Consider the following 21,225-nt stretch of genomic DNA (forward strand, 5'->3'; position numbering starts at 1 on the left):
TCAAATTTCACATTTCAAATCTGCTGATTCTGTTGATGTTCCCAGGAAACAGGTACTCTTTTGTTCAGCATGCTCCGCCATGACTTCTGGCATCAAGTACAGTGCTTCCTCAGATTTTGTACTCTGTTCAGATTTCCTGGAAACACTTTGTCAAGAATAAAGAAAGTGTGAGCTTTCCTGACATTAAAATTAGGTTATGATCCCACAACACCATCTGGGTCGATGGCTAGTTACAACAAAGGTCATCTATAATTTTGTCTTCTGAAAAAGTGGACAGTACACACTGGGAAAGAAGGTTGAAATGTTGAAAATGTAGGAGGCTTTAGTCACTCTCCGAGCGTATGCTTATGTCCACATTTCTTCACCATCTATCTTGAGGTACTGCTTCTGATTGGGACAGTGTTGATTTTATGCCTACATGTCTCAGTATCAATTTGAAAGTACTGCTGATTCACAGCACTTACCATTACCTGGTTCAGGACAATATCAACTGGGGAGTTCTAGAGAAAGATAACATGCTATGCATCTAAAAAAGTCTCAAGAAAAGCATGTCAGAGTTGTGGTACTTAGCTTATAAGCTTGAAATTCAGGTAATATCAAAACATGAGTAAGTATCTTCAGGATTCATGAAAGTTTAAATGTGTGTTCATACAAGAGAGTTCATCTGATCTAATGAAATATGCTCTCAAAGAGTTAATTGGTTTTCAGTGAACAAATCCAATGAATTTAGAAGGAAGGAATACAGGTCTCATATGTAATTAGACTTACCTATGGACACAGTTTATAAAAACTCAGAAGACTGATTTTCTATTCTCAATATGTTGTTGTATTAGAACAATATAGAGTTTTGATCCAAGATGATACTCTGCCAAATGAGAGATATTTTGTCATTCTTTGTTTTAAATTCAACTCCACACCAGGAACTGCATGACCTTGGATTCAGTATTAAGCACCCTTTGACATAGGGTTTAATTCTCAGGCACTGTGAGTATTCTGACCCTCTGTTCTTTGCTGATCTCTGCAGATAATGGGGAAGAAGCACTGCTGAGCAGCCAGTGCCGGACCATCCTAGTGCCTTTCCATACACAACAAAATGTTCTCAAGCAAGTACAGTTAAAATTGTTACGTTAAATAAGTACATTAAAATATTACAAGGTAGTTTCATTTCTCATGTGAAAATGTATGTACATAGGCACTTCAGTTGAATATTTCTCCCACCTGAATCAACTAATTGCTTCAGTTCTCTGCTTTGAGTAGACAAACATTACTAATGGTGGGAAAAACTGACCCTTATAAATCACTTAGTCAATGATGATTAATTCTTTTCCCTGAATTCTAGCTTTCCGTTTTAACTAAGCTTACTTTCATGTTCACCCAAAATAAGTGAAGAGTTAGACACACAGGAATGGCCAGAGAACTTCCCTAGCCATGTGGAATGGCAGTTGTTTAAGGAATGAAATTGTTAGAGAGCGTTATAAGAATTACTCTGGCGGTCTGTTTACAAAGAGAAACTGCATTACTCAATATAAAAAATATTTTTTAAACAAATGTGTTGGAAAAGTGGAATAAAAGTTATTCTTGTCCACCATCAAGTGAAATTTTGTAGCTTGGAGGGAAAATGGATTCTGGAGCTACTGAACAACAATATCAAAGTACAAAATCCTTCTCTTACATGAGAGCAGTGTGGGAGAAGAGACTCAAAGGCACTTCATTTTTTCATAGCATCAGTGGCATGTGAATTTTCTATTTTTAATCTTAGCCATTATTAAGGAAAACAAAAGGAAAATGTTAAATTTTCTTCCTGTACTTAGAATAAGTATAAAGCAACACTTAGACTTTTAATGATACTTTGGATTTTCAAAGACAAACTTTGCTATCTTTCCACTGTAGCAATATAGTGTTCTCTAAATTCACTTTATATGAAGAGAATTTGGGGGATGTGGGGGACAGCCATGTGAGATGCTCTCCTTTAGCCTGGTCCTTGTTTATATCCTTCATTCATTCAGAAGCCACAGAAAATGAGGGAAGGGATGTGCTCTCCTTGTCAGATGTACATCACTGCTGAAGTTCATGTAGCAACAAGGAGGCAATTTAGGGGCTTTAAAACTTGTCATTTTAGGAAGAATTTGCATTTAAATTGCTCTATCCAGTTTCTGTGGAGTTTCCCCCTTGGAATGTTTATGGCTCTTTTTTCATTAGTACTTACAAAATACAATTTTATAACCAGTACATCACTATATCTAGTTGTGTCAAAAATAGGAACTCCATTTCATAAAATATAAACATTCAAAGTGGTTTTGGGCATCAATCACCCATGCATCACGTCTTCATATTGAATAGTTAATTGCAGTATTATGTGAACCCTTATCAGCTCTCCATGTCTGATATAGGAACCCAGTTACTGAGAGTTTCATCAGAGATAATCCTGGCATTTTTGCTGGCTCTGTCCACAGTAGTGATAGTGCCAAGACCATGTTAACCTCATCCTGAAGCATTTTATTTCTAAAAATATGGTATATTTCTCTGTAATATATAAATCTTAAATGTTATTTCAATAATTGTTGTTACATACTCAACTAGGATACAAGAAAATATTTAAGTTGTGCAAAATGTTCTTATGTACATTTATAAAATGCTTTATAATGGCTTTAAACTTGGTAGAAGTCTTCAATGACAAAAAAAAAAAAAAAAAAAAAAAAAAAACCAAAAACAAAAAACAAAACAACAACAAAAACCAACAAACAAAAAAAACCTGGTCAAATTAGAGCTTTTTGTACAATTGTAAACAGATATTTAAAAATGCTGAACATTTTTTCAGTTCTTTCCAATCAAGACACCTTCAAATACATCCAGTCCTGCTTTGAAGAAACCCTGTGCTGCATTAATGCTACTCAGCACGCTGGACAGGGCCTCTTCCAAGGTCTCATTTGATGACTGTGGATTGCTGCGCTCCCAAGCCTCTTTGAGGATAGAAAACTGGCTTGTCTTCTCATCAAGATGGTACAGGATATTTCTAAAAGAAACATGGAATATGAAAAAGATATATGCACAACTATATTTCCATATAAAAGCCTTATCAGGAATAATGCCAGAAAGAAATAATGTCTTAAAAAAGAAAACAGTTAAAAAGTACAATGTTATGATTTTTCAACCAATAATGAATGAAAACATAGAGATACAGTTCATTGGTAGGGTCAGAAGTCACCATGTATTGAATGCTTCCTGATTCAATCACACAATGCTATGGCATGAAAGTACAGATGCCTCCAAAAATTGGAGTGAGATTGCAAAGCTTCTAGATCTACAACCAGAAAATACAGGGGACAGATCTGTTAAATGGTACTATAGTGTATCCTAGCAAGGGACAGATCTGTTAAATGGAGCTATAGTGTATCTTAGCAAATGATTGACTTTGGGAAAGAAGCACATACACATTTCCCTTTCCCCTCATCCCTTCCTCATCCATTGTCATTTGCTTTATGTTTTTAATTAGGTGACAAAGAAATAGGTTTCCATATGGAGTTTTCATACATACTTTGCTTTTGGTTGACTTCTTTTTCCCTAGTACTCGCTTCCCTTTTGCTGTACCTTTTGTACCCTGTATTCCTTAATTCTGAACTATTTTCTTGCCTGTTTTCCTAGTTTAAATCCCCTGTTTTCCAAGTTCCATGAACCCCTTTTATATTTAATTGCCTCTACTCATATTTACACTCATCTGGACACACAGTTCACATTTACGGGTTATGGCATGTATATGACATAAAAACTACAATGTTTCTCTTTCTGAGCTTCACTTAATTTCTTAATATAATATTGTCTCAATCCATTCATTTTCTTACAAATTCCATACTTTATTTCTATCTATTGCTCGCTAAAGTGCCATTGTACACATGCGTCATATTTTCAATCTATTCATCTTTTCATGAGCATACTGCTAATCCTTTATCCTTTCTATTGGGATAATAATATTGATAGCAATGGGGTGTGTCTCTAGAAGCATGTAGATTTTGAGTATATGTCCAGAATATTTAAAGATGGACCACTTGACAGTTTTACTTTTTGTTTGTTTGTTTGGTTGGTTGGTTGGTTTTGGGATTTGTTTCCTTTTTAGATGCCTTCACACTGATTTCCATTATGACTCCACTAGTTTAAATTTCTAATAACATTTAATAAGGGTTCACTTTTATCTACTATATCCCCTCTAGAACTTGCGTCATTTGTATTTCTTAATGGTAAACATTTTAAATATAATGGTACAGAAACTCAAGATTTAATATACAATTATATAATGAAGATATGTCTTAAAAACTTCAAAAATTTTTATTTGCCTTCTATATTTCTTCTTTTTTAATTTTTAATAATTTATTCTTGTTACATCTCAATGGTTATCCCATCTCTTGTATATTCCCACTCTTCCCTCCCTCCCATTTTTCCCTTATTTCCTTCCCTATGACTGTTCCTGAGGGGGATTTCCACACCCTGTGTATGCTCATAGGGTATCAAGTCTCTTCTTGGTAACCTGCTGTTTTTCCTCTGAGTGCCACAGGTCTCCTGCTGCAGGGGACATGGTCAAATGTGAGGCACCAGAGTACATGAGAAAGTCATATCCCACTCTCCACTCAACTGTGGAGAATGTTCTGACCACTGGCTCGATCTGGGAAGGGGTTTAAAGTTTACCGCCTGTATTGTCCTTGGCTGGTGCCTTAGTTTGAGCAGGACCCCTGGGCCCAAATCTGCCTATTATAATGTTCTACTTGTAGGTTTCTAGGACCCTCTGGATCCTTCTAGTTTGTTATTCTGCCATGCTTCTCTCATCTAGAGGCCCAATAGGATATCCCCCGCTCTGTCGCAGTTTCCTGGTAAGTGAAGGCTTTCGTGGGACATGCCCCTTGGGCTTGTATGCAGATATAAGTAAGTATATACCATTTGATTCTTTCTGCCTCTGGGTTAACTCACTCATTATGATCATTTCTAGCTCAATCCATTTATCCACAAATTTCAGGAATTCCTTGTTTTTAATAGCTGAGTAGTATTCCATAGTGTATATGTACCACAGTCTCTTTATCCATTCTTCTACTGATGGACACTTAGGCTGTTTCCCTGTTCTGGCTATTATTAATAAGGCTGCTATGAACATGGTTGAGCAAATTTTCTTGTTGTGTGCTGGAGCATCATCTGGGTATATTCCAAGGAGTGGAATAGCTGGGTCTTGAGGAAGCCCTATTCCCATTTTTCTGAGATAGCACCAGATAGATTTCCAAAGTGGCTGTACTAGTTTGCATTCCCACCAGCAATGAAGGAGTGTTCCTCTCTTCCCACATCCTTGCCAGCATGTGGTGTCACTTGAATTTTTGATCTTAGCCTTTCTTATGGGTATAAGATGGAATCTCAGAGTTGTTTTGATTTGCATTTCCCTGATGACTAAGGAGGTTGAGCATTTCTTTAAGTGTTTCTCAGCCATTTGATATTCCTCTGTTGAGAATTCTCTGTTTAGTTCCAAGCCCCATTTCTCAATTGGGTTATTTGGTTTGGTGGTGTTTAATTTCCTGAGTTCTTTATATATTTTGGATATGAGACCTTTGTCAGATATAAGGTTGGTGAAAATCTTTTCCCATTATGCAGGCTGTCGCTTTGTTCTGTTGACATTGCCTCCTGCCTTACAGAAGCGTCTTGGCCTCATGAGGTCCCGTTTATTAATGGTTGACCTTAAGGCCTGGGCTGTTCGTGTTCTGTTCAGGAAGTTGTCTCCTGTGCCAATATGTTCCAGGCTCTCTCCCACACTTACTTCTAACTGACTTACTGTCTCTGGTTTTATGTTGAGGTCTTTGATCCACTTGGATTTGAGTTTTGTGCAAGGTGACAAATATGGGTCCAGTTGCATTTTTTTACACATAGACATCCCGTTAGACCAGCACCATTTGTTGAAGAAGCTATCCTTTTTCAATTGAGTGGATTTGGATTCTTTGTCAAAAATTAAGTGACCATATGTGTGTGGATTCATATCTGGGTCTTCGATTCGATTCCACTGATCAACCAGCCTGCTGTTGTGCCAGTATCATGCTGTTTTAATTACTATTGCTTTATAGTACAGTTTGAGATCAGGTATGGAGATTCCTCCAGAAGATCTTTTATTGTACAAGATTATTTTAGCTATTCTGGGTTTTTTGTTTTTCCATATGAAGTCCAGAATCGAAGTTATAATGTCTTAAAAAATTGTGTACATATTTTGATAGGGATTGCATTGAATCTGTAGATTGTTTTTGGTAGGATGGCCATTTTTACTATGTTAATTCTCCCAATACATGAGCAAGGAAGATCATTCCATCTTCTCATGTCATCGTCGATCTCTTTCTTCAGAGTTTTGAAATTTTTTTCAAACAGTCCTTCACTCGCTTAGAGTAATTCCTAGATATTTTATATTGCTTGTGGCTAATGTGAAGGGTGTGTTTTTTCTAATTTCTTCCTCTGCAAGCTTGTCATTTGTGTATAGGAAGGCTACAGACTTTTTTGAGTTAATTTTTTATTCAGCCAATTTGCTGAAAGTGTTTATCAGCTCTAGGAGGTCTCTGGTGGAGTTTTGAGGGTCACTTATGTACTATATCATATCATCTGCAAATGGGATAATTTGACTTCCTCCTTTCCCATTTGGATACCCTTGATCTCCTTTTGTTGTCTTATTGCTCTGGCTAGAATTTCAAGTACTATATTGAAGAGATATGGAGAGAGTGGGCAGCCTTGCCTTTTTCCCGATTTTAGAGGAATTTCCTTGAGTATCTCACAATTTAATTTGATTTTGGCTATTGGCTTCCTGTATATAGCCTTTATTATGTTGAGGAAAGTTCCTTGTATCCCCGATCTCTCTAAAACTTTAACCATGAATGGGTGTTGGATTTTATCAAATGCTTTCTCTACATCTAACGAGATGATCATGTGGTTTTTTTATTTTCAGTTTGTTCATATGGTGGATTACATTGATGGATTTCCATATATTAAGCCACCCTTGCATGTCTGGAATGAAGCCCACTTCGTCATGATGAATGATATCTTTGATGTGTTCTTGTATTCGTTTTGCAAGTATTTTATTTAATATTTTTGCATCAATGTTCATAAGAGAAATCGTCTGAAATTCTCTTTCTTTTTTCAGTCTTTCTGAGGTTTAGGTATCAATGAGTCTATGGCCTCATAAAATGAATTTGGTAATTTTCCATCCATTTCTATCTTTTGGAGTAGCTTGAATAGGATCGGTATTAGCTCGCCCTTGAAGGTCTGGTAGGATTGTGCACTGAAACCATCTGGCCCTGGGCTTTTTTGGTTGGGAGACTATCAATGATTGCTTCTAATTCTATAGGGGAAATGGAACTACTTAACTTGTTTATCTGCTCTTCACTCAACCTTGACAAGTGAAATTGATCAAGAAAATCATCCATTTCCCTTAGATTTTTCAAATTTTGTGGCATATATGCCTTCAAAGTAGGATCTTATGATTCTTTGTATTTCTTCAGTGTCTGTTGTTATGTCTCCCTTTTCATTTCTGATTTTGTTGATTTCAATACTGTCTCTCTGCCTTTTAGTTAGTTTGGCTAACAATCTGTCTATCTTGTTGATTTTCTCAACAAACCAGCTCTTGGTTTTGTTGATTCTTTGGACTGTTTTCTTAGTTTCTAATTTATTAATTTCAGCTCTGAGTTTGATTATTTCCAGACGTCTACTCCTTTTGGGTGTTTCTGCTTCTTTTTTTTTTTTTTCTAGAGCTTCCAGTTGTGTCGTTAATATACTTATGTGCAATGTTTCCAATTTCCTTTTAAAGGCACTTAGTGTTATGAATTTTCCTCTTAGTACTGCTTTCAATGTTTCCCACAAATTTAGGTATGTTGTTGTTCATTTTCATTGAATTTCAGAAACTCCTTGATTTCTTTTTTTATTTCATCCCTGACCCAGGTGTCAGTTAGCAGAGAGTTGTTTTGTTTTCACGTATGTGTATGCTTTTTGTTATTTCTGTTGTTGATAAATTGCAGCATAAGGCCATGGTGATCTGATAGGATACAAGGTATTATTTCAATCCTCTTGTATCTGTTGAGCCCTACTTTGTGACCTATGATGTGATCAATTTTAGAGAAGGTTCTATGGGGTGCAGAGAAGAAGGTATATTCTTTCTTGTTTGGGTGAAATGTTCTATAGATATCTGTTAGATCCATTTGACCCATGGCATTGGTTAATGATGTTATTTCTCGGCTTAGTTTCTGTTTCAATGACTTATCCTTCAGTGAGAGTGGGGTGTTGAAGTCTCCCACTATTATTGTGTGGGGATCGATGTGTGGCTTAAGCTTTTTTTTTTTTAGCAGATCTGTTACAAATGTGGGTGCCCTTGTATTGGGAGCATAGATGTTCAGAATTGTGATGTCATCTTGGTTGAATTTACCTTTGATGAGTATGAAGTGCCCTTCCTCATCTCTTTTGATTAATTTTGGTTGAAAGTCTAGTTTGTTCGATATTAAAATGGCTACGCCTGCTTGCTTTTTGTGACCATTTGCTTGGAATATTTTTTTCCAACCTTTCACCCTGAGGTAATGCCTATCGTTATGGGTGAGATGTGTTTCCTGAATGCAGAAGAATGTTGGATCTTGTATATGCATCCATTCAGTTATTCTGTGTCTTTTTATTGGAGAATTGAGACCATTGACATTGAGAGATATTAATGACCAGTGACTGTTAAGTGTCTTAATTTTGATGTTGTTTCCAGTCGAGCGTTTGTGTAGTTGTGTTTTTGCCATGGTATAGTTATCTATTTCCTGAGTAGTTTTGGTTGTAGCTTGACCCATTTGGGATGGAGTTTTTCTTCTAGTACCTTCTGTAAAGCTGGATTTGTGGATAGGTACTGTTTGAATTTGTTTTTGTCATGGTATATTTTGTTTTCTCCATCACTGGTTATTGATAGTTTTGCTAGGTAAAGTAGTCTGGCCTGGCATCTGTGGTCTCTTAGGGTTTGCAGGATCTCTGTCCTGGCTCTCTGTCTTTTATAGTCTCTGCTGAGAAGTCTGGTGTAATTCTGATAGATTTGCCATTAAATGTTATTTGGCCCTTTTTCCTTGCAGCTTTTAATATTTTTTCTTTATTCTGTATGTTTTGTGTTTTGATTATTATGTGATGGGCAGATTTTCTTTTCTGGTCAATTCTATTTGGGGTTCTGTAGGCCTCTTGTATGTTTATAGGCATCTCTTTCTTTAGGTTGGGGAAATTTTCTTCTATGATTTTGTTGAGAATAGTTTCTGGGCCTTGGAGTCTGATATCTTCTCTTTCTTCAATGCGTATTATCCTCAGATTTCTTGTTTTCATGGTGTCCTTGATTTCTTGGATGTTTTGTTTCAGGAGTTTTCCAGATTTGGCATTTTCTTTAATGGTTGCTTCAAGATCTGTGATTGTATCTTTTAGATCTGAGATTTCTCCTTCCATCTCTTGCATTCTGTTAGAAAAACTCCCCCCTGTGTTGCTCGCCTTCTTATCTGAGATCTCATGTTCTCGTTTTTCTTCTGTCTGTGTGTTTATCAGTGAATCCATTTTCATCTTCAGATCTTGAACTGATTTTTTGATTTCTTTCATCTGATTGTCTGTATATTCCTGAGTTTCTTCCATTGCCTCTTTATAGGTCTTCAGAGCTTGAACCATTTTATTTTTTTCTTTCATCTGGTTGTTTGCATTTTCCTGAAAATTTTACAGTTCCACTCTATGTGCTTCTTTTATGTCTCTCACCTGTCTGGCTGCATCTTCCTGCATTTGATTTTATTTTTTTCCTCAATTATCATCCTCATTACTAAGGATTTGAGGTCATTTTCTTGTATTTCTGTTGTGTTTGAATTCTCTGGGTTGTTTTCTTAGGGATAGCTGGAAACTGAAGATGCCATGTTGTTTTGGGGGTTTTTGCATATGCTTTAACACATCCTTTACACATCTTGCCTTCTCTGTTTTTGTTCGGTAGCTTCCAGAGTTAGGTGGAGGGAGTCTGATGATCGATTCACTTGTTTTCTTATGATTTCCCTAGGCTGGAAGCTCTGATACTTCACTGGTGTGGATGGCAGGAGGCTAGCCCTGTCATTTTAGACTCTCACAGCCAGTGATCCTCAGTTCCCCTGTACTGTTGGTCCTGCAATTGTTCTGGGGTCTGAATGAACGTTGGGTCAGGCCAAATTATCCACAGCCTTCTGGGTCCCTTGCCAAGTCCAGCCGGGGACATTGGGCCTGAACCATGCTCTGAGCTCAGCTAGATTCTCAGGGCCTGAACTGTCTGCTGAGCTCAGCTAGGGACTCTGGCCTGCAAATTCATGCAGAGTTCAGACAGAATTTTTGGGCTGGGACTGCGCACCAAGTTCAGCTAAGGGCATTTCGCTCACAGCGTGTGCTGTGGTCAGCTAGAAACTCAGGGCCAATTCCATCCGCCAAGCTCACCCTGGAATTCTGGATTCAAACTGCGCACTGTGCTCATCCAGAGTCTTAGAGTCGGGACTGTGCCAAAAGCTCAGCTAGAGTCTCTGGGTCCAAACTGTCTGCCAAGCACAGTTAGGAACTCTGGCCCCAAACTGCATGCCGAGCTCCGCCCAAGTCTCTGGGGTGGAATTGTACACTGAGCTCAGCCAGGGACTCTGGACCCACACTGCGCACTAAATTCAGCCTGGGACTCTGGGCATATACTGCTTGGAGAATCCAGCCAGAGTCTCAGGGCCACTGAGCATGTGAGGAAAGCTCAGCTAGAATCTCTGGGCCCAATCTGCCTGGCAAGTCCAGCTAGGGACTCTGGGCTGAATCTGGGTGCTGACCTCAGCTTGAGTCAGAGCAGCACAACTGCACACTGAGCTGAGCTAGTGTCTTGGGCAGAACTGCTCACTGAGCTGAGCTAGTGCCTAAGGTGGAACTGAGTGCTCCACCCAGCCTGTGTCACAGCAGGGTAGCTGCTGTTGAGCTGATCTAGCACCTCAGGTGGAACTGAGCACTCCGCCCAGCCCATGTCACAGCAGGAGAGCTGTGGCTGAGCTGAGCTATTGCCTCAGGCAGAGCTGCTTGCTGAGCTGAGCTGAGCTAATGTCTCCACGGCCCTGCGCACTGAGCTGAACTTGGGACTCAGGGGCTGAACTGTCCGCTGAGTCCAGTTTGGGTCTCAAGGCACCGTGCGATCCAAATCCTGCCAGAGTCTCCTCTCCCGCAGCAACTCCCACCGGCCACCACACCATTTGTCTCTGCCGGAGGACTCCGAGCTGCATACCTCAGCTGCTGCTGCTGCTTCCAGTGCTGTTTCAATCTGAGAAAATCTTCCGGTGCTGCTCCAATCTGAGAAAATCTGCGCTCTTCCCATGTGCAGGGGCATGCAGGTCCTCTGCACCCTGGTCCCTTTGAACCATGGAGCACTCCTGCTGCCATGGTGTGGGTACCTCGGTGTTCCTGGTTCAGAAATTGTGCAATTCCCTGAACTGCTTACTGGAACTTCTAAACACGGTCCACAATGCTCGCCGCCATCTTGGATCCTATATTTCTTCTTTTGATAACTCTCCTTCCAGATCATTGATCCATTTGTTGATTGTGTTTCCATAATTTTTGCAGTTCTTTATGTATTTTAGATATTAACCTTTTTACTGCAGTATACTTAAGAACTTATTCCATTCTATAGGCAACTGCCAGTTTATTTTGCCATGCTGACCCTTTTTATTTAATTTAATCCCATTGGCAAATCTTGGGTTGTTTCCCTGCAATTGCACTTCTATTCAGTAATGTGTTGCTTTGTAACACAAAGCAAAATATTTCCCAATTCTGACATACTTTATTGGTGAGTTAGACTCCCAGGGTTTCCCTGCTTCTAAAACATTGAATAGTTTTGATTTCTACTGCCTCCTTTGAGAAATGTCTCCTTTTTTCTCATTAGGTTTTTCATTAACAAGATTGTTTGATTTTCTGGAATTCATTTTATACATGGGTAGGACATGAGACTAGACATGGAAAACTGCTTTGGAGACTGAATGGGATTAATGGGAAAGGAGATAATGAGGAGGAATGCAGTTCTAACTACAGGATACTACAATGAAATGTACTTATGAATTGCATCATTATTTAATACCATAACTCAACATTCAAAAAGAGAAATGAAACACGATTTGAGTGATAAGCAATCCCAAATTCCATACCCATGGACATTATGCATTTCAGAAGCAATTTGGAATCATCTCAATTAAATAGAACAGTACAAGAAAAACATTCTAAGATGACACTATGTTTGGATTCAAGTTTTGCTTTTTACATGCACAAACTATTTTTTAGATCTGGACTGAGATGACCACTTTGGAAATTGGCAAATGAACTGTGAGTCATATTATGACAAAAGCTCACAAAAGCATAGGAGATTTGTAGTTCCCAATGTACAGAAGAGCATCAGCACAATGTCCCTCTCCCACTGTGGATAGTGGCCTCAAATTTATGTCCTAGGCTAGTGACCTGAAATATACAACATTTCCTCATACTGGCTTTCCCTCAGACATATGTCTTTGATATAGATAAAAAGCATGTTAAGTTTTTATGGTCCCAAAACATGACAGTGAATCTTAATTGAGCAACAGAGTCACCATCCTCCCACAATTGAAGATGCAATGGGCTAATCCTCAGGAGTAGTAAAACCTCCACTGTGGAAATTTATCTTTTGCATTTCCTACAGAATTTTAAAAACTTAATATAATTATGCAACAACAACAACAACAGCAAAGCGATCAATTGGAGGACAGCAATTACAGCAACTATACATGCACAGTCTCATGGGTGCTGTATTATTTCATGATTTAAAGAAAATGGAAATTGTCACTAAGATGTGAACTAAATGTGTTTCCCATAGCTGTTGAGATTAGAATGGATTCTATGTAATCTTGGGGAACATCGGACAGATGGAAAGGAACAGATTGCACAACGAAGACTAAACTACAGGTGCATGTGAGCAAGATGACTTATTTTGTCACATAGAATGAGATTTCAGGGTGAGATTGTGAATCCTTTTACCACAGTGGGTTAGTAAATGATTGAGGTTTTAAATGTGTGAGACTTTATATATATATATATATATATATATATATATATATATATATATATATATATATATATATATCATATACATAGCAAATAATTACATTATCCTGTTAGTGCTTATAATATTTTTCATTTGGGCATGTTGTTGGAGGCATTGCACATATCACAATACACATGTGTAGGTGAGAGGAAAACTTGAGGGAGTCAGTTCTCTTCTTCCAGTATATGTGCTCCACAGATCAAACTAAGGTTAGCAGGCTTTATGCAACTGAGCCAAGACCCCTGACTTCCAGATTTACCTGACAGTTTAAAAGTTTGTGAAATTATAACCAGAACATAAGAATTACTGAAGCAGCTTAAATTATCTTCCTTAAATAATAATTTTTAAATAAAAATGAGATCTATGATGGGGGAAAAACAAAGAAACCAAATAAAGCATAAATAAAGATACATTCAAAGAATGTTCAACACAGAGATGAAATATCCTAGGAAAGTCTCATGCATTATCTCCTATGTAATGTAACCCAACAAAACTTGATATTCTCATCATAATATAGGCACTGGTAACAAAGAGTCTCATCATGACATAGGGATTAGTTAATGGACACTCTCATCATAAAATAAGCATTGGTAGTAGATACTATCATCACAACATAGGCATTGGTAATGCTTATTCTAATCATAACATAGGCACTGGTAACAGAATTCAGTAAAAGAAGTGTTATCTTCTGGCTAATAAACCCACAAACCTTATTGAAATCAGTAATCAAGCAGACAAAACATACATTTTATGCTTACATCGTAAAAGACTGTTTAAAAGTCAAGTAATTTTAAAGATAAAAGATATGGGTTTGTTTTTGTCATATGAACAGTGTTCCTTTGTATGAAATTTATATTAGAATTTTTAAAATATAAATTTGAGTAGAATAAAAACCTATATCTGCATACTAGCCCAAGGGGCATGTCCCACAAAAGCCTTCACTCACCAGGAAACTGGGACAGAGGAGAGGACATCCCATAGGGACTCTAGATGAGAGAAGCATGGGAGAATAGCAAAGCAGAAAGATCCAGAGGGTCCTAGAAACCTACAAGTAGAACATTATGAAAGGCAGATTTGGGCCTGGGGGTCCCGCTCAAACTAAGGCATCAGCCAAGGACAATACAGGCAGTAAACTTTAAACCCCTACCCAGATATAGCCAATGGTCAGAACATTCTCCACAGTTGAGTGGAGAGTGGGATATGACTTTCACACGAACTCTGGTGCCTCATATTTGACCATGTCCCCTGGAGGGACAGACCTGATGGCACTCAGAGGAAAGATAGCAGGTTACCAAGAAGAGACTTGATACCCTATGAGCATATACAGGGGGAGGATATCTCCCTCAGGAACAGTCATAGGGGAGGGGAATAATGGGAAAATGGGAGAGAGGGAAGAATGGGAGGATACAAGGGATGGGATAACCATTGAGATGAAACAAGAGTAAATTAATAAAACATTTTAAAAAGCAACAAAAAAACTTTCATACTATTTACCATTTTTAATCTTTTCTCTGTGCTGTGTTAATTTCATGCTTCATCATGAATAATTTTATTCAAACTAATTTCCAGGATCAAAAAGTAATTAGACATTGTCAGAAACTATTATTAAATATTTTCATGCTTAGATATCACATTCTTTACCCTGAGAAAAATAATATAACATAATGTGGGACAATGAAAATATCCTCCACAAAGAATGTTCAAGTCTAAAGCAGCGAAAATACAGGTGCATTCACTAGCTTTTAACATTGGAAAACAATACAAGAATTTCCCCAAAGACATCACAATGGAGTCTGAAAAATGCCAACAGTTGTCCTTTCTAACTATTAAGAATGTATTACCTGCCTTCATGATGACAATAAACATGCCATATGAACAGAAATACTTGCTTTGGATTTATGAAATTCCATAAGGAGCAAGATGCATTTTCCATGTTACGTGATGCCAGAGCTTTCTGTATGTCCATGTACTCTCACAGAAATTAAAATTGAGTCAAATGTAGTTTAAGTGTAGGAAACTTGTAGCAAGTTATTATATAAGATAGATGGTTATATCCATTTCCACTCAAATTGGATACAGATCAGAATAGAACTCCAGCAACTAAAAGTCTAGTTGAGTGTGAATGACAAGTATTCTTCCATCATAATTTGAAGGACAGTTATGTAGGTGCTGCTGTGAGATAGCAAAGTTTATCTCTACTATAATAACAGAATACATCTTCACCTTGTTTATTACATCCCTTGAAAATAAAACTAGGGATAACCAAACTCTCTTAAATTTTCATTCCCAGGATAATTTCTCTTAGTGACTTTCAAAAGTAGCTTTTATTTTCCAGTTTCTTTTTTGTGTATGAAGGCTATTTAGCTTCCTGCTTACATAACACATTTCTGTATTTGCATTCTTTTGCAAAAAATAACCTATTATAATTTTCCTTGGAACATGTGTTTAACACTATACTGAAACCCTGGCAAGATTTAGATATGTTCCTATATTTTGATGCATCTTGTAATTCTGAAGTGTTTCTTATATGTTCTAACAATAATCCTATGTGCCCTAGCATCTTCTCAGATAAGCAAAACTACTATTGTACCACTTTCAGAAACAAATTCTTCATGCTCCTGAAATGTTTTAATTACTTCAATGGGTCTGGTAGAAATGTCTAAGCCAAGAGCTTTCTGTATTCCCATGTGATATCACAGTAATTGAAACTCAGTCAAATGTAATTTAAAGGTTAGAAAAGCCTGTAGTGTATCGAAGACATCAAATGTCTTTCTCTTCCAATTACAGACCAATACATTTCATATTAAGAAAGACTGAAAATCAACTAATAGACTGTTTAAAAAGTCACATGTAGAGCAGGAAAAAATAGCAGAAAACAGTGGGAAACTGTACATGAAGAAATTTTCCAGGAATGGAGTCTCTAGGCTACAACCATAAGGATTTATTATTTTTTATGTAGACATTGACCATAGACAAAATTGCTTTAGTCCAATTCATACATTTTTTCCTATAGAAAGAATGATGGAGAATACTGTTATAACTCAATCAATCACATTTAAATTTTAATTTATGTAATATGTATCCAAGTGTAGCATGTATAGACATGAGACATAATTCAAATATTACTTAACTGGAAACTTGTTATTAGTTACTGTGCTAAACAAAACATTAATCCCACCCACATGCCTATCTTCGTTCATATGTAACAATTTGGATCTTGTAAATGTAATTCATATAGTTCTGCTGAAGACCCCCTACACACAAACACAAACATAAAAAGAAAATGTAATGCATTATTGATGGGACTAATTAAATTACAACACACATCACTCATTGTAATGGGTCTATTTCAATGACACATCACAAAGACCAGGAGAGAGTTGTTCTAAATCAGATACCTAATCAATAACTCTAGGTAGTGTCAAGGGAAAGAATTTCTAATTCTATATATGCAAAAGAAAAGAGTAGAAATAATGAATTTTGAGACAAATGCATCTAAGATCTTCATGTACCATGTACAGTTGTGTGAATTATGAGGAAATTAGTCATGGAAAGATAGAAATAATGCCACCCTTTTAAGTATCTCTTCTTCTATAAGTAAATGAGCATGGGATGCTCCCCACTATCACTTGTATTAATAATATGCATTATACTATATGCTTTATAATGCAAACTTCTAAATTAAATCATACTAAATAAAAAGTCATGGCTTTCATAACTGACTGATATGCATGCTAAGCAGAAAGTCCACTTCAATTATGTATGATGGTTTCTAATTCTTTCATGAGCTGCACTAACTGCACCCCATCTTGACAAGCAGATTACTATATTATATTGATTTTAAAAAATCATTGCACATGGATACTCTGCCTATTAGAATTAACAAAATATGCAGATATTCTTGGATAAACTGAATTTGGTAGTCTCTAAAGTTTTCAGAGTAATAACTGAGGCAATTATTGATATGGTCAAGGCACAGACCATTCAATAGACAGCCAAAGGAACTTGTGGGAAGAAATGGCTACAATCAGGGATGGGGGTCAATGTTAGGGTTAGGGCATGCACTGAATGTATCTCTGTCCTGGGAGTCAGTCTTCATCAAAAGCAAAGCAAAACAGTACAAAACACAGCACAACAAATGACTATAACCACTTTCTTCCATGAATGCAGGCCCATTTAAATATTTATTTCTAACTCATATCCTAAGTGTTAAGATCCATTTTACCAGTTTAAACCCTTAAATCTGGTCTAACCTTAATATTTGCTTTGATAAATGCAATGTGGCATATACAGCAAGCCAGTGTCCCACCAATTGTGGCAGGTTGTTTTTCTCATTCCCAAGCTGTTATGCAATCAATATTAGGTTATTCCACTTAGGAAGAGAACAGTGGGTTACAGAGGATATGATCATCTGAGGCCTGTGAGGAGTGTCCTTCAGATAGTAGGGCAGAAAAAATGTTGAATACACATACACTGTGAGATATGAACAGCCAAGCCTGGCTTGGAAGCATCACAAAGCTGGGTCCAGCCCACATAGCTGTAGTAGAGAATTATAAACAAAGTAATTGACTATTTCTTAAGATAATAAATCTTGGGATGATTTTCAATATGTCATTGATAGATTTGTAGTGATTGCCTTCCTTGTGAAGAAGGGCAGAGATTAGTTAGTATAGGAATCCATTTCCTATTCACTCCTAATAAATCAACAGAGCACAATGAGACATATAGATTAGCAATTCTTTAAACAACCAGATAAATATGGATGAATGTCTGAAAATTGCGAATTATGAAGTGTGCATTACAATACTTTGTTATCTCTGTTGATTCGCAAAAGTCAGTTTAAAGATTGGCAAGTAGATTTTTGCTTCAAAGAAGAAGCCAACGATAACATTACCATGAACTGAATGCTTGTATTCCACCCAAAGTCCTAACCTCTGTGAGGTGTTAGTATGATGAAGTGACTACTTTAATATGTATTTACAAGAGTGGAATCCCCATAGTGAGATGAGTACAGGAAGAAAGACTATTTCATCTTCTCTCCACCATACTAGGACCTCAGAAAGTACCTAGCCATTTTAAAAATATAAATGGATCACTACTAGAAACTGCTGTCCTGGCACTCTGATATGGGACTTCTAAGACTCTAGAACTCTGAGGAAGAAGTTCTTAATTTTTGATCCATCCATTGCATGATATTTTGTCTTACATAGGCTCATGTAAGAAAGTAATCATCTTGCTAAGTTACAATCAGGGATTAGGTTAAAACTTTTCTATATCTATTATGCTAGAGAAACAACTGTGGTCTATGCAGTGATAGCCAAAGTTTTTCAATAAAGCTCAACTACCTCATTTTTTCAAGTGATTTTTAATGTGATTGAAGAAGACTTTCTTCCTTTACAGAGCTTGATGGTTGTCGAATAGACAAACAACCATCTGTGCACAAAGAATCTTCCATGATTACAAATGGGGAGACAGAAGTTAGAAAAGACTTTTCCTAATTCTTAGAACTCCATACTTGGACAAGAAGCTGCTGCTGATGATGACTCTTCTTTGTCATATGCTTTCACTCTCAATTTTTTACTGCAATTTTCTTTCCATCTTACTTCCAACTGTGTAAAGAACCTGAAGGACAAGATTTATACAACTGCATTTCTTTTTTATTTATTTCCATTTCTATCCTGTATATAAGATGTATCATACTGTGTAATGACTAATATTGATTGCAAACCTAGCAGGATCTAGAACCCTCTAAGTTACAAGCCTCTTTACAAAGCTTATGAAAATTTTTCTAGATTACATTACCCTGTGATCATATATATGAAGGATTACCTAGACTACATAAATTAAGGAAGAAAAATGACTTTATTTGTGGTCATCATCATTCAGTGGACTTGAATTTCAGACTGACTTTTTAAAAAAAAGGAAAGCCACACTCCCCAAGCTCTACCTAACCAAGTCTCTGCATCAGATTCAGTCAGTTGCTGGGCATGGCTTCTCAGAGGACAGTTATGCTAGGCTCCTGTCTGTTAACATAGCAAAGTATATTAATGGTGTCAGGGATTGGCTTTCCCAATGGGTTGGGTCTTGATGTGTTGGGGTGTGTTGGGTGTGAGGGCTCCCCTATTCTGAGGAGAGGGGGAGGAGGAATATGAAGAAGAGAGTGGGAGGTGTGATTGGGAGGAGAGGAGGAAGGGACCTAAAATAGGGATGTAAAGTGAATATATAAATATATAAAACATATAAATCACAAAAGGACAAAGTTATATGTAATTTTAACTTTTTTATGTAACACACTTAAATCATTATAGAGAATAAAATTAGTCCAATTAATTAATTGTATATTTATTATGGATTTATAGTATACTTTCATAATATAGTGCTTTATTTTAAATTTAGATAATTATTTTGAAAACAGCTGCTGTACAGTCAACTTTTGTTGAGTCTCTTTGAAACCAACTATGTTATTCAAAACAAATACTTCAGCATCATGAGGATATTGCAATATTTGCCTAATTTTATTTGGAAGGAAAAGTACACACAAAGTATAGTGATTAACATAACAAAATTCTAAAGACTGTTGTCAAGTGTTGCAGATTCTTAATGCACAAATGTTTTAATACAAAATAGCTTACAAAAAGGTTATTTTTCATATTTAAAAAATTGAAGATATTAACTCAGCAAATACCGACCTGAAAACATATGGACGCATAAGCAAATTGCTATGCAATTATTTTAAGATACATATGAGTATCTGCATGAATTTATGTGCATTGGGTAGGTGTAGGTCAGAAGCTCAGAAGACAAGGGGCCTTATTTCCTCTGAATTGGAATTACAAGCAGTTGTGAGCGACCTACTATGGGAGCTAGGATGCAACCCAGGTCTTGCACAAGAGATGTAAACTATTTTCACCACTAAGCAATTGTTCCAGGACTGAAATTTTTTTCTGGTATACAGGTTTATTGTGGGAAATGGGGAGGGAGCCTGGAGAAAAGTAAGAGTGTGTAAGCTATGAGGAGAGAGAGGAGAGAGAGAGAGAGAGAGAGAGAGAGAGAGAGAGAGAGAGAGAGAGAGAGAGAGAGAAAGGGAGAAAGGGTAGGAGAAAGGGAGGAAGGGAAGCAGGGAGGGAGGGAGGGAGAGAGGGAGGGAGACAAGGGACATGCCTATTATGGGAGGTGGATCACAGAGGTAACAGAGAGGTTGTCGAACCTTGCAATTTTTAAAATACTAAAATTATCTGATTTTTAAGTATTGTGAATTTTTTCAAAATGTAAGCGTGAAATAGATGCATTTTATTAGTTATGTAAGAGTTAACTAAGAAAACAATCCTAATTCTGTACAGAGGGTGGTGGCACATGTTTTTAACCTCTACACTTGGGAAGCAGCGGCAGGCTGTCCCTCGACGATTTGAGGCCACCCTGGTGTACAGAATGAATTACAAGATAGCCAGGATTATAAAGTAAATATCTTCTCAAAAACAAAACCGAACAATTAAAAACACTAAAAACCAAATGCCAGATTTTATGTAAATAATATAAATATCGTCTTAGACTTTAGGAACACTAAATAAAGAGCATCATATGCTCACAGGACAAGACAAGCAGAAGGCTGGGAAGGGTTCTCAAAAGACATTAAAATAAAATGTCTATTTGGTTATACCAAGATGTAAATATGTTCAGATTAATAATTAATGTATTTAGTTATACACACACGCACACACACACACACACACACACACACACACACACACACACACACTGAACTTGACTCTAATATTGATGCCATAGTTTATAGAATTAGTATAAAAAAATAGTCAGAACTAGGGAAGAAGAAAAGAAACCAAGGAAGAGAAATACCAGAAGCTTTGAGCAAGATCCTTCTAGGGCAAAATCTGGGTGATGACCCATATTTATAACAACATACATGGTCACTATTGCAATAAGTCTCAACCAGCTACGACAAACTGCTATTGCTCAGCATTGTCTCTCTCACCAAGAGAGTCTTCATCTGCAACTCATGGGGATAACTGAAACTTGCTTGTTTTAGTTACCTATTCATTGCTGTAACAAAAACAGTTTGATGAAGGAAACATTAATTTTGACTCACAGTTTGGGGAGTAGTATATCATGTTGGCAGA

The 21,225-nt window shown here is 37.0% G+C and overlaps 1 protein-coding gene across 1 annotated transcript in view; it reads right to left on the reverse strand.

Annotated features, from left to right (window-relative positions):
* Nucleotides 1-2,774: 2,774 nt before the first annotated feature.
* LOC127199116 (inactive N-acetylated-alpha-linked acidic dipeptidase-like protein 2) overlaps nt 2,775-21,225 on the reverse strand; it is a 64,562-nt gene continuing 46,111 nt past the window's right edge. Inside the window, exon 3 of the mRNA XM_051156973.1 lies at nt 2,775-3,013. Coding sequence (XP_051012930.1) covers nt 2,815-3,013 — 199 coding nt within the window. The 3' untranslated portion in view covers nt 2,775-2,814. The remainder of the gene's footprint in view (nt 3,014-21,225) is intronic.

The sequence above is a fragment of the Acomys russatus genome, chromosome 15 (genome assembly GCF_903995435.1).
Source record: "Acomys russatus chromosome 15, mAcoRus1.1, whole genome shotgun sequence".
Classification (NCBI taxonomy): Eukaryota; Metazoa; Chordata; class Mammalia; order Rodentia; family Muridae; genus Acomys; species Acomys russatus.